This window comes from Microchirus variegatus, assembly GCF_963457635.1.
Source record: "Microchirus variegatus genome assembly, chromosome: 22".
Classification (NCBI taxonomy): domain Eukaryota; kingdom Metazoa; phylum Chordata; class Actinopteri; order Pleuronectiformes; family Soleidae; genus Microchirus; species Microchirus variegatus.
Window position 1 is genome coordinate 19,256,882 of NC_139823.1, and position 13,023 is coordinate 19,269,904.

At 38.2% G+C, this 13,023-nt stretch overlaps 1 protein-coding gene across 1 annotated transcript in view; it reads right to left on the reverse strand.

The window, feature by feature from the left end:
• Nucleotides 1–13,023, reverse strand: part of zranb3 (zinc finger, RAN-binding domain containing 3) — a 71,468-nt gene that overhangs the window by 15,906 nt on the left and 42,539 nt on the right. Inside the window, exons 15-16 of the mRNA XM_083908836.1 lie at nucleotides 9,552–9,688; nucleotides 619–723 (exon numbers count right to left, since the gene is read on the reverse strand). Of these exons, the coding sequence (XP_083764962.1) occupies nucleotides 619–723; nucleotides 9,552–9,688 (242 nt within the window). The remainder of the gene's footprint in view (nucleotides 1–618; nucleotides 724–9,551; nucleotides 9,689–13,023) is intronic.

Genomic DNA, 13,023 nt, shown 5'->3' on the forward strand with positions numbered 1-13,023 from the left:
CTGCTGCCAGTATCGATCGCGGTGGGTGATGAGAGTGTAAGTGGGCGTGAATGATGGCGGCGCCGCGGATGCAGCTCACGCCTGTGTTTTACAAACCAACATAAACAACGTGGAAAGGTGAGGCTTCTGTCAGCAGCGCTGCACTTTTCCAGGATTTAATATTAGCTGAGCGGCGCGTGGGGTCGTTTGAGGTGATGAGGCGTCTCCTTTAACGACCGCCATAAAACGCCACTTTCTCTCGCTGCACAAACGCCCCCTCGCTGCTCTCCGCCATCGCTCCTTTAACCCCCCCCCCCACTCCAAACTCTGCAGCTGCAGATCTTCCTCATCATCATCATCATCATCATCATCAGAGGTCATTATATCCTCGCCGTCTAAATCAAACTCTACTCTCGCGCTCACGTGGTCGCGGCGTTTATCTCGTCTTTGTCATCAATCAGCAGGAGACGATATCGGCTCATTTCACAAGATAAAGGTCAGATCGCGTGGAGGTCGTTTTTACAGGAATGACACTTTAAATGAGTACAAGTCCCACGTGTCAGCGCACACACACGCACACACACCCCGACACACACACACACACACAGACAGAGACGAGGCCTGCCGGGAAGGACAGACCTGTATTTGATTTTGGCGGCGCTGGGTGAAGGCCTCAGGCAGATCGTCCCACTGGGTTAGTTTGATGTCCAGAGGGAAGAAGCTCAAGTTCAACGCCTGACCGTCCTGACAGAGGAAGAGGAGCAGAACGAGGAGGAGGAGGAGGAGCAGGAGGATGAGGAAGTGGAAGTGGAAGTGGAAGAGGAGAAGGAAGTGAAGGAAGAGCAGGAGGGGGAAGAGGAGAGTTACTACAGATACTACATAAAATGTGATTTAGTTTTACTTTCATCAAACAAACAGAACAAAATCAGACTTTGAAGGTGAATTTACACAAATTTCTCTTCAGCAAACAAAGAAATAAAAACCTGAATCGAAACGCAAAACTTGTTATTGAAGTTTCCCTCCTTCAGAACACACATAAATATTCTTTTCACACTAAAACCATTCATTTATAGTCGTAGATTTAGCCGTAGATTTAAGAAGAATTTCAAAATAAAACGGAGACAAAGAGAATCAGCTACCTCCTGTGTGAAGAACCCCCCCCCCCCCCAAACAATACAAGTCCATAATTACAGGCCACATTTCTACATCACATCTGTAATTTCACTCTAATTATATTCATGTTCTGTAATCTGTCCTCGCTTTAGTCTTCATCCGTTGCCATGGTAACCCTTGTGGTAACCAAGGAGCTCGTTAGCGATCTCTCTTTGCGTGATAACGCCGTTAAAAATAAAACAGAACAAACTTCACTTATTTGAGGTCATTTCCACGCAAACGAGTCGTCGGTTATTCCTGAGATTTTACTGCTTAGTGACTGAGAAACTACAAATCTAAATAAAGAGATTATTCAAAGCTTAAATTGTCTTAAATGCTGATAAATCTGAGTTATAAATAATATTTGACCATATTTAACTCATCTCTTGTTGTGTTCTTTCACTTTTTATTGAAAGGCATTGCTTTGAATTTGTCTTTTGTGCTGACTTTTATCATATTTTTTTAAATGTACTCTTCTGCCCGTCATTGATTTTTTGTTTTGGTGGAAGTTTATTGATTTTTCTCTTGGTTTCAGTCCAGTTTTATGTTGTTTTATGGTTTATTTATGTTTTTACTTTACACTTTTTACACTGTGGAGCTCTGACAGTCTATGACAGGTGTTAGACAAATACTGCTTCTTTGATTGATTGATTGTTGCGCGAGGCTCCGCCCCTCTGAGAGCAGAGACAGTGAATGCTTGAGTAAGACAACACTTTTGTGGGAAACAAAAGGACATAAAAGAGCTAAGACGCTCAGTATTTCTGCTTCAATCCCCACTGACAGATCTTCCCGTGGTCGTGAGCTGAGCGGCCTCCAGAGTCAAATCAACACCAGGTCCAGGATTATCCCACTGTGACGGCTTTTCCAGCCAGAATTCCTCCAGTTATTCATTTAAACGACAGCGGGGGACGTTTATCTCTGCGGCTTATCATCGTGTGTGTGTGTGTGTCAGAGGGAAGGGAAGCCTCATGAATGAAACAAAAAGGCTGTTAAGTATCTCAGAGCCATCCGTGCAGAGGTCTGTTGGCAAGTGGCACTCAAGACGAGAGTAATCATTGTCGGAGCGAGGTTAATCTGCGGTTTGTCGAGACCCCGGAGACGTCAGCCGCCGAAGCACCTGACAGGAACGTCTCACCTGATGATCTGAAACAAAGACGCCTTTCTGTTTCCCTGCTGTAATTATCTCTCAATCAGCTCCTCCAAAATCCTTCAGTAAACATTTGTCGGAGGAAAATCACTTCATTTATGAGCCGGGAGGTTTTTTCTGACACCGACTGTCGACGAAAAAAAAAAAGAAGCCCCGACAGGAAGGCGATCTAACGGTTCACGTCACGCTCACCAACGTACAGTCCTAGTGATTTAATTCCAGTCATTTTCATAAAAATGTCCAAAAAATAACGTAAAATGTTGAAAATAATGTTCTCACACGTCTCGTTTTTTTTAGTAAATATTCACATTTAAGAAAACAACACTCGATTAACCGATTAATCAATGACCAAAATAGGTGGTGATTAATTTAGTCATGGATTCATTGACTAAATGTTGCAGCTCTAAGTAACATTACAGCGTTTTCAGTTAGGTTAGTAAGGTATATTATTTAATGTATCTCACACACTCACACTTGCTAAAAACCTTAGGACTTAGGAATTCAAATCTTTAGATGTAAATGAATATTATTAACTTAATGTTTAAGTTGATGATGATAAATGGAGGACGGCTGCAGATGAAGATGGATTAGCGTGTGAAATCGTTGCCCTAATCCTTTGTCATTTCCTGAACCTTTTCATTTGTATTGAGTGAGAAAATCTGGTTGGATTTGAGGAGCTTTTCTCTGTCACTTTCAGAGAAAACAATAAAATAAACAGATGAAATAACTCCTGCAGGTTTTCCTTCATATCTATGAAGTTATCAACACAGTGATTGTAATTATCTCCCAATTCACTTCATGATACTCTTGACTTTTCTTAATGTAATTTCCACGCATCTCCTCACATCTGTCTTGTTTGCTAATTGGACGTGTGTGACAGAAGCTCACGTCTCTTACTTTTATCACTGCACTGTGGTTTGATGAAGACGTCTCAATTTCAATGAAATTAATTCATGATGTTTTTGTTCCACTGAATGTGACAGGAACACGGTGCATATGAGACCTTTGTCTCATTGCTTTGACTCTGCAAATGTTATTATTTATTACAGGAGACATTTTCATGTGGAAAAGAGAAGATTCAATTTCTCTGACACGGAAAAGCTTTTTAAAAAATAGTGTTTGAAAGATTATTCCTGAAGAGGTTTGCATATATTTTCAAAGGATCCTTGTTCAGAGCGATGCCGACTATTAGGATGGTAAATTTCAAGTCATTCCGAGATACTTTTTGTTTTTGTGAAGAAAGTCAGCTCACTGTCAAAGTGCATCAGGGCAAATGGATAATTTCCTGAATTTCAAAAATTCATTAAAATTAGTCCTTAAGAGGTTTGCAAATATTTTCAACGGATCCTTGTTCAGGGCGATGCCGACTATTATGATGCTACATTTCAAGTCATTCTGAGATATTTTTTGTTTTTTTGAAAAAAGTCAGCTCACTGTCAAAGTGCATCAGGGCAAATAAATCATTTCCTGAATTTCAAAAATTCATTAAAATTATTTCTTAAGAGGTTTGCAAATATTTTCAACTGATCATTGTTCAGGGCGATGCCGACTATTATGATGGTAAATTTCAAGTCATTCCGAGATACTTTTTGTTTTTGTGAAGAAAGTCAGCTCACTGTCAAAGTGCATCAGGGCAAATGGATCATTTCCTGAATTTCAAAAATTCATTAAAATTAGTCCTTAAGAGGTTTGCAAATATTTTCAACGGATCCTTGTTCAGGGCGATGCCGACTATTATGATGGTAAATTTCAAGTCATTCTGAGATATTTTTTGTTTTTTTGAAAAAAGTCAGCTCACTGTCAAAGTGCATCAGGGCAAATAAATCATTTCCTGAATTTCAAAAATTCATTAAAATTATTTCTTAAGAGGTTTGCAAATATTTTCAACTGATCATTGTTCAGGGCGATGCCGACTATTATGATGGTAAATTTCAAGTCATTCCGAGATACTTTTTGTTTTTGTGAAGAAAGTCAACTCACTGTCAAAGTGCATCAGAGCAAATGGATCATTTCCTGAATTTCAAAAATTCATTAAAATTAGTCCTTAAGAGGTTTGCAAATATTTTCAACTGATCCTTGTTCAGGGTGATGCCGACTATTATGATGGTACATTTCAAGTCATTCCGAGATACTTTTTGTTTTTGTGAAGAAAGTCAGCTCATTGTCAAAGTGCATCAGAGCAAAAGGATCATTTCATGAATTTCAAAAATTCATTAAAATTATTTCTTAAGAGGTTTGCAAATATTTTCAACGGATCCTTGTTCAGGGCGATGCCGACTATTATGATGCTACATTTCAAGTCATTCGGAGATACTTTTTGTTTTTGTGAAGAAAGTCAACTCACTGTCAAAGTGCATCAGAGCAAATGGATCATTTCCTGAATTTCAAAAATTCATTAAAATTATTCCTTAAGAGGTTTGCAAATATTTTCAACTTATCATTGTTCAGGGCGATGCCGTCTATTATGATGGTAAATTTCAAGTCATTCCAAGATACTTTTTGTTTTTGTGAAGAAAGTCAGCTCACTGTCAAAGTGCATTAGGGCAAATGGATCATTTCCTGAATTTCAAAAATTCATTAAAATTATTCCTTAAGAGGTTTGCAAATATTTTCAACAGATCCTTGTTCAGGGCGATGCCGACTATTATGATGGTAAATTTCAAGTCATTCCGAAATACTTTTTATTTTTGAGAAGAAAGTCAGCTCACTGTCAAAGTGCATCAGGGCAAATGGATCATTTCCTGAATTTCAAAAATTCATTAAAATTATTCCTTGAGAGGTTTGCAAATATTTTCAATGGATCCTTGTTCAGGGCGATGCCGACTATTAGGATGGTAAATTTCAAGTCATTCCGAGATACTTTTTGTTTTTGTGAAGAAAGTCAGCTCACTGTCAAAGTGCATCAGGGCAAATGGATCATTTCCTGAATTTCAAAAATTCATTAAAATTAGTCCTTAAGAGGTTTGCAAATATTTTCAACGGATCCTTGTTCAGGGCGATGCCGACTATTATGATGGTAAATTTCAAGTCATTCTGAGATATTTTTTGTTTTTTTGAAAAAAGTCAGCTCACTGTCAAAGTGCATCAGGGCAAATAAATCATTTCCTGAATTTCAAAAATTCATTAAAATTATTTCTTAAGAGGTTTGCAAATATTTTCAACTGATCATTGTTCAGGGCGATGCCGACTATTATGATGGTAAATTTCAAGTCATTCCGAGATACTTTTTGTTTTTGTGAAGAAAGTCAACTCACTGTCAAAGTGCATCAGAGCAAATGGATCATTTCCTGAATTTCAAAAATTCATTAAAATTAGTCCTTAAGAGGTTTGCAAATATTTTCAACTGATCCTTGTTCAGGGTGATGCCGACTATTATGATGGTACATTTCAAGTCATTCCGAGATACTTTTTGTTTTTGTGAAGAAAGTCAGCTCATTGTCAAAGTGCATCAGAGCAAAAGGATCATTTCATGAATTTCAAAAATTCATTAAAATTATTTCTTAAGAGGTTTGCAAATATTTTCAACGGATCCTTGTTCAGGGCGATGCCGACTATTATGATGCTACATTTCAAGTCATTCGGAGATACTTTTTGTTTTTGTGAAGAAAGTCAACTCACTGTCAAAGTGCATCAGAGCAAATGGATCATTTCCTGAATTTCAAAAATTCATTAAAATTATTCCTTAAGAGGTTTGCAAATATTTTCAACTTATCATTGTTCAGGGCGATGCCGTCTATTATGATGGTAAATTTCAAGTCATTCCAAGATACTTTTTGTTTTTGTGAAGAAAGTCAGCTCACTGTCAAAGTGCATTAGGGCAAATGGATCATTTCCTGAATTTCAAAAATTCATTAAAATTATTCCTTAAGAGGTTTGCAAATATTTTCAACAGATCCTTGTTCAGGGCGATGCCGACTATTATGATGGTAAATTTCAAGTCATTCCGAAATACTTTTTATTTTTGAGAAGAAAGTCAGCTCACTGTCAAAGTGCATCAGGGCAAATGGATCATTTCCTGAATTTCAAAAATTCATTAAAATTATTCCTTGAGAGGTTTGCAAATATTTTCAAAGGATCCTTGTTCAGGGCGATGCCGACTATTATGATGGTACATTTCAAGTCATTCCGAGATACTTTTTGTTTTTGTGAAGAAAGTCAGCTCACTGTCAAAGTGCATCAGGGCAAATGGATCATTTCTTAATTTCAAAAATGTATTAAAATTATTCCTTATGAGTTTTGCAAATATTTTCAATGGATCCTTGTTCAGGGCGATGCCGACTATTATGATGGTAAATTTCAAGTCATTCCGAGATACTTTTTGTTTTTGTGAAGAAAGTCAGCTCATTGTCAAAGTGCATCAGGGCAAATGGATCATTTCCTGATTTTCAAAAATTCATTAAAATTATTCCTTAAGAGGTTTGCAAATATTTTCAACAGATCCTTGTTCAGGGCGATGCCGACTATTATGATGGTAAATTTCAAGTCATTCCGAAATACTTTTTATTTTTGAGAAGAAAGTCAGCTCACTGTCAAAGTGCATCAGGGCAAATGGATCATTTCCTGAATTTCAAAAATTCATTAAAATTATTCCTTGAGAGGTTTGCAAATATTTTCAAAGGATCCTTGTTCAGGGCGATGCCGACTATTATGATGGTAAATTTCAAGTCATTCCGAGATACTTTTTGTTTTTGTGAAGAAAGTCAGCTCATTGTCAAAGTGCATCAGGGCAAATGGATCATTTCCTGATTTTCAAAAATTCATTAAAATTATTCCTTAAGAGGTTTGTAAATATTTTAAACAGATCTTTGTTCAGGGCGATGCCGACTATTAGGATGGTAAATTTCAAGTCATTCCGAGATACTTTTCGTTTTTGTGAAGAAAGTCAGCTCACTGTCAAAGTGCATCAGTGCAAATGGATCATTTCCTGAATTTCAAAAATTCATTAAAATTATTCCTTAAGAGGTTTGCAAATATTTTAAACGGATCCTTGTTCAGGGTGATGTCGACTATTATGATGGTAAATTTCAAGTCATTCCGAGATACTTTTTGTTTTTGTGAAGAAAGTCAGCTCATTGTCAAAGTGCATCAGAGCAAAAGGATCATTTCATGAATTTCAAAAATTCATTAAAATTATTCCTTAAGAGGTTTGCAAATATTTTAAACGGATCCTTGTTCAGGGTGATGTCGACTATTATGATGGTAAATTTCAAGTCATTCCGAGATACTTTTTGTTTTTGTGAAGAAAGTCAGCTTACTGTCAAAGTGCATCAGGGCAAATGGATCATTTCCTGATTTTCAAAAATTCATATAAATTATTCCTTAAGGTTTGCAAATATTTTAAACAGATCTTTGTTCAGGGCGATGCCGACTATTAGGATGGTAAATTTCAAGTCATTCCGAGATACTTTTCGTTTTTGTGAAGAAAGTCAGCTCACTGTCAAAGTGCATCAGTGCAAATGGATCATTTCCTGAATTTCAAAAATTCATTAAAATTATTCCTTAAGAGGTTTGCAAATATTTTAAACGGATCCTTGTTCAGGGTGATGTCGACTATTATGATGGTAAATTTCAAGTCATTCCGAGATACTTTTTGTTTTTGTGAAGAAAGTCAGCTCATTGTCAAAGTGCATCAGAGCAAAAGGATCATTTCATGAATTTCAAAAATTCATTAAAATTATTTCTTAAGAGGTTTGCAAATATTTTCAACGGATCCTTGTTCAGGGCGATGCCGACTATTATGATGCTACATTTCAAGTCATTCGGAGATACTTTTTGTTTTTGTGAAGAAAGTCAACTCACTGTCAAAGTGCATCAGAGCAAATGGATCATTTCCTGAATTTCAAAAATTCATTAAAATTATTCCTTAAGAGGTTTGCAAATATTTTCAACTTATCATTGTTCAGGGCGATGCCGTCTATTATGATGGTAAATTTCAAGTCATTCCAAGATACTTTTTGTTTTTGTGAAGAAAGTCAGCTCACTGTCAAAGTGCATCAGGGCAAATGGATCATTTCCTGAATTTCAAAAATTCATTAAAATTATTCCTTGAGAGGTTTGCAAATATTTTCAAAGGATCCTTGTTCAGGGCGATGCCGACTATTATGATGGTAAATTTCAAGTCATTCCGAGATACTTTTTGTTTTTGTGAAGAAAGTCAGCTCACTGTCAAAGTGCATCAGGGCAAATGGATCATTTCTTGAATTTCAAAAATTTATTAAAATTATTCCTTATGAGTTTTGCAAATATTTTCAATGGATCCTTGTTCAGGGCGATGCCGACTATTATGATGGTAAATTTCAAGTCATTCCGAGATACTTTTTGTTTTTGTGAAGAAAGTCAGCTCATTGTCAAAGTGCATCAGGGCAAATGGATCATTTCCTGATTTTCAAAAATTCATTAAAATTATTCCTTAAGAGGTTTGTAAATATTTTCAACTGATCCTTGTTCAGGGCGATGCCAACCCTTATGATGGTAAATTTCAAGTCATTCCAAGATACTTTTTGTTTTTGTGAAGAAAGTCAGCTTACTGTCAAAGTGCATCAGGGCAAATGGATCATTTCCTGATTTTCAAAAATTCATATAAATTATTCCTTAAGGTTTGCAAATATTTGCAACAGATCCTTGTTCAGGGCGATGCCGACTATTATGATGGTAAATTTCAAGTCATTCCGAGATACTTTTTGTTTTTTTGAAGAAAGTCAGCTTACTGTCAAAGTGCATCAGGGCAAATGGATCATTGCCTGATTTTCAAAAATTCATATAAATTATTCCTTAAGGTTTGCAAATATTTTCAACAGATCCTTGTTCAGGGTGATGTCGACTATTATGATGGTAAATTTCAAGTCATTCTGTGATACTTTTTTTTGTGTGAAGAAAGTCAGCTCATTGGCAAAGTGCATCAGGGCAAATGGATCAAAAAATCATTAAAACTATACCTTAAGAGTTTAGCAAATATTAAAAACAGAAAAATAATATAGACTTGAGGAGAGTGAGTGGTTTACAAACCTCAGTTTCCTGTTGGAAAAGTCTGTCTAACAGTGAGATAAAGACGTGGACATGTTATTACAATAATGTGCTTGTGTAAACGAAGCAAGCTTCTTCTTCTTCCTCGTCTATACCTTCCTGTCACCGCAGTACCTCAAACCGCCACACTTCAAAAAATATCTGCTCTCCCTTTAAATAAGCTAATCACAAGCTTGGTTCCCTGATGAGATGATGAGTCTGACCCTGATCCAATATGTGTAATTAGAGTGCACGTAGACGGCTGCAGTACCTTGGTGTAAAGGTAAATCCGGTCTGTGTACTGGCTGGCACAGAACTGCAGGCCTGCGTAGACGGGATGAGCCGCGCTGACGTCGTCTCCGTCCTCATCGTGGTCATTAGCATCAGCAGAAGACGCCGCTCTCTGCTCTGCTGGGACACGGAGGGAAAACCTAATTAATGTCTCACAGAGCACATATTACTGGCTTAGCATTGGCTTTAGCAGCTTTATTGGTACATCTGTTCGCTCCTTCACTTCAGCACATTTATCATTTCCCCTCGCCACGCTATTTTTAGATCACTTTAAAGGTCTTTGCATAATATGCATATACCGTCTATGTTTACAGCAAAGACAAATAGATTTTCTTATGCAAAATGAGCCATGAAAAAAAATGCTAAAAAGTTACCACTTGGAGATACATGGCTTTCACAGGACTGTGTCAATTACTAACTAGCCGCTTAGCTCCATGTTTTTTTTTACTAAGTTTGCTAGCACTGCCATAGTAAACAGAAGGTCTTGTTGCCTCCATCACTAATTTCAAATGTTTTATGTTATTACTTTTGAAGGCATTTGAACTCAGTGACACCAGCAGCTCCTGTGTCCCCGTGAGCTAAAATCACTGTTTTTCTCTATAAGCTTTAGTGTGGGAGAGTGAGTGGTTTACAGACTTCAGTTTCCTGTTGGAAAAGCAGTTCAGTCTGGGAGAAAAGGGTTAAATATAAGTGGTTTATGAAAAATACTGTATGTTTGCACACAGCCTTTCCTGCTTTGGTTCCTCATAGGTTAGCGTTGTCGAGACGCTTGTTTGTAGATAAAGTTTAATCTACTAAATACACGATTGTGAAATTGAAATGATCTGATTTCATAACATTCCCTGATAATAAATGATGCTGTTTGGCCGTTTAAAGCTGTCAAATGACACTTGTATGTAAATCTAACGAGACCTGGTCTCTCACGTTTACATTTGTGTTCATGTGAACAGAACACACTGGAATGTGCAGAAAAACAGGATGAAAAAAACAGCGAGAGACACAGAGAGAGAGAGAGATGAGAGAGAGAGTGATAAAATGACAGTCACAGAGAGAGCGAGAGAGAGAGAGAGCGGGTCATTAATGTCAGAGATGTAGCTTGCTCATCCTGGCGGCATCGAGCAAGAAAAGGTCAGGCGGTGGAAATGAGACTGCCGCTGCTCGACCACGCTTCATTTAGACAATGACCTATAACACTCTGATGATACTTGCCTTAAATCACTGTGCGCAGCCAGTTGTCTGCCTGCTGTGTGTGTGTGTATATGTGAGTATATGTGTGTCTTTTTGGCATGCTAATGGCGTAAAATAGCGTAACGCAGCCAGATTTCTGTGCCATGTACCTGGACCGAGTCTCTGCTGCCACCGCGCTCTGAAGGTTGAGCTCAACACAAGGACAATTCTGAAATCACATCTGAAATATAAACTGCAGCTGGAACTGACACTGGATCTGACTGAAAATCTGCTTTGTTGTTCATTAATTATGACGCTGACCACGCGGTGGAGTAGCGGCTGGACAGTGAACGAATGAATGACAATCTCATTTAAGAAGCTTAATTGATAATCAAAATTGTTTCATGCAACTGTTATTAAACTTACATTTAAGCTCCAAACGCACCTTAAAAATGAGTCAGTTTTTAACTCCCTCATGTGACAAAGCTTTGCTGCCCCCTATAGTTTTTCAACAACAGCTTCTGAAGCCATTGTCATTTCACGTGTATGCAGACGACACCCTCGTCTTCATGTTTAACTCGTGTGCTGACGACTTTATTCCACACCGACAGGTTTGTGTCGTGCTGACCTTTGCTGGACCACGGACGTCACTGGTGCAGGTGTGATTCTCCTGGACGCGTTCGTACATGTATGGAACAGCTCTTCATCATATAACACTCACTACATGTGCAGCTCAGAGACGTGCAGTCTATATTTGCTGTACAACCTCCTCCTCCTCCTCCTCCTCCTCCTCCTCCTCCACCTCCACCTCCACCTCCCCAGTTTGCAGTGCAGGAACGCGCCAGCTGCATTAAGTGGGCCATTTATACAATAGGGGCAATTCATCTTACAAAGCCGTCTTATTAGACTGTCACTTACACAGTATGAACGGTGCCTTCAGAACACCCAGAGGGATTTATCCCTTATTTTACAGTGAGAGAAGGAAAACAAGGCCTAATTGGACTGAGTCATCTCATCTTCTGCAGCATCGCAGAGCCACCGTGTGAGAATCCTGCACTCCTCAAACATGAAGACAAAAAAAAAAAATCTCCCAAAAAGCTTTAAACGTTTGTGTGATGCAGACGGACGCAGAGACAGACAGGACAGAGAGAGACAGACAGAGGACAGAGAGGTGGAGCAGGAGTGATTGCCTGTTTGTGCTGAGAGGAAAGTAATCTCAGAGCAATCAAGAGGAGGGGGGGGCGGAGGACAGCTCTGCGCTCTGACGCCCAAAACCACGGGCAGGTAGAGGAAAAATGATGTGGCTCCGCTGCTGACCTCACAGGTCACTGTTATTGGACGACTGCTGTGTCTCACATTACACACACACACACACACACTCATGACATGGCGACGCAGCGACAACAACAACAACAACACTGAGCAACGAGCTCTGACACTGACTGACCCACACACACACACATACATGACTACACAGACAACACGGACAGACAGAGAGATAGAGAGGTGGACGGACATAAAGATACAGAGATGGACAGATAGACGGATGGATGGACAGACAGATGGACAGACAGATGGATAGATGGATGGACGGACGGACGGACGTATAGTCAGACATTTAGATATAGAGATGGACGTATAGACGGACACACGGACGATAGATGGATGGAGAGATAGATACATAGATGGATGAATGGATGGACAGATGTTGGATGGACGTATAGACGGATAATGGATAGATGGATGGATAAATGATGGATAGATATATAGATAGATAGATAGATAGATAGATAGATAGATAGATAGATAGATAGATAGATAGATAGATAGATAGATAGATAGATAGATAGATAGATAGATAGATAGATAGATAGATAGATGATAAATAAATGATAGATAGATAGATAGATAGATAGATAGATAGATAGATAGATAGATAGATAGACAGATAGACAGATAGACAGATAGATAGATAGATAGATAGATAGATAGATAGATAGATAGATAGTTAGATAGATAGATAGATAGATAGATAGATAGATAATTGGTCGATCTATAGATGATAGATAAATGATAGATAGATAGCTACATAGTTAGATAGATGGATGATAGATAGATAAATGATAGACAGACAGACAGACAGACAGACAGACAGACAGACAGACAGACAGACAGACAGACAGACAGACAGACAGACAGACAGACAGACAGACAGACAGACAGATAGATAGATAGATAGATAGATAGATAGATAGATAGATAGATAGATAGATAGATAGATAGAT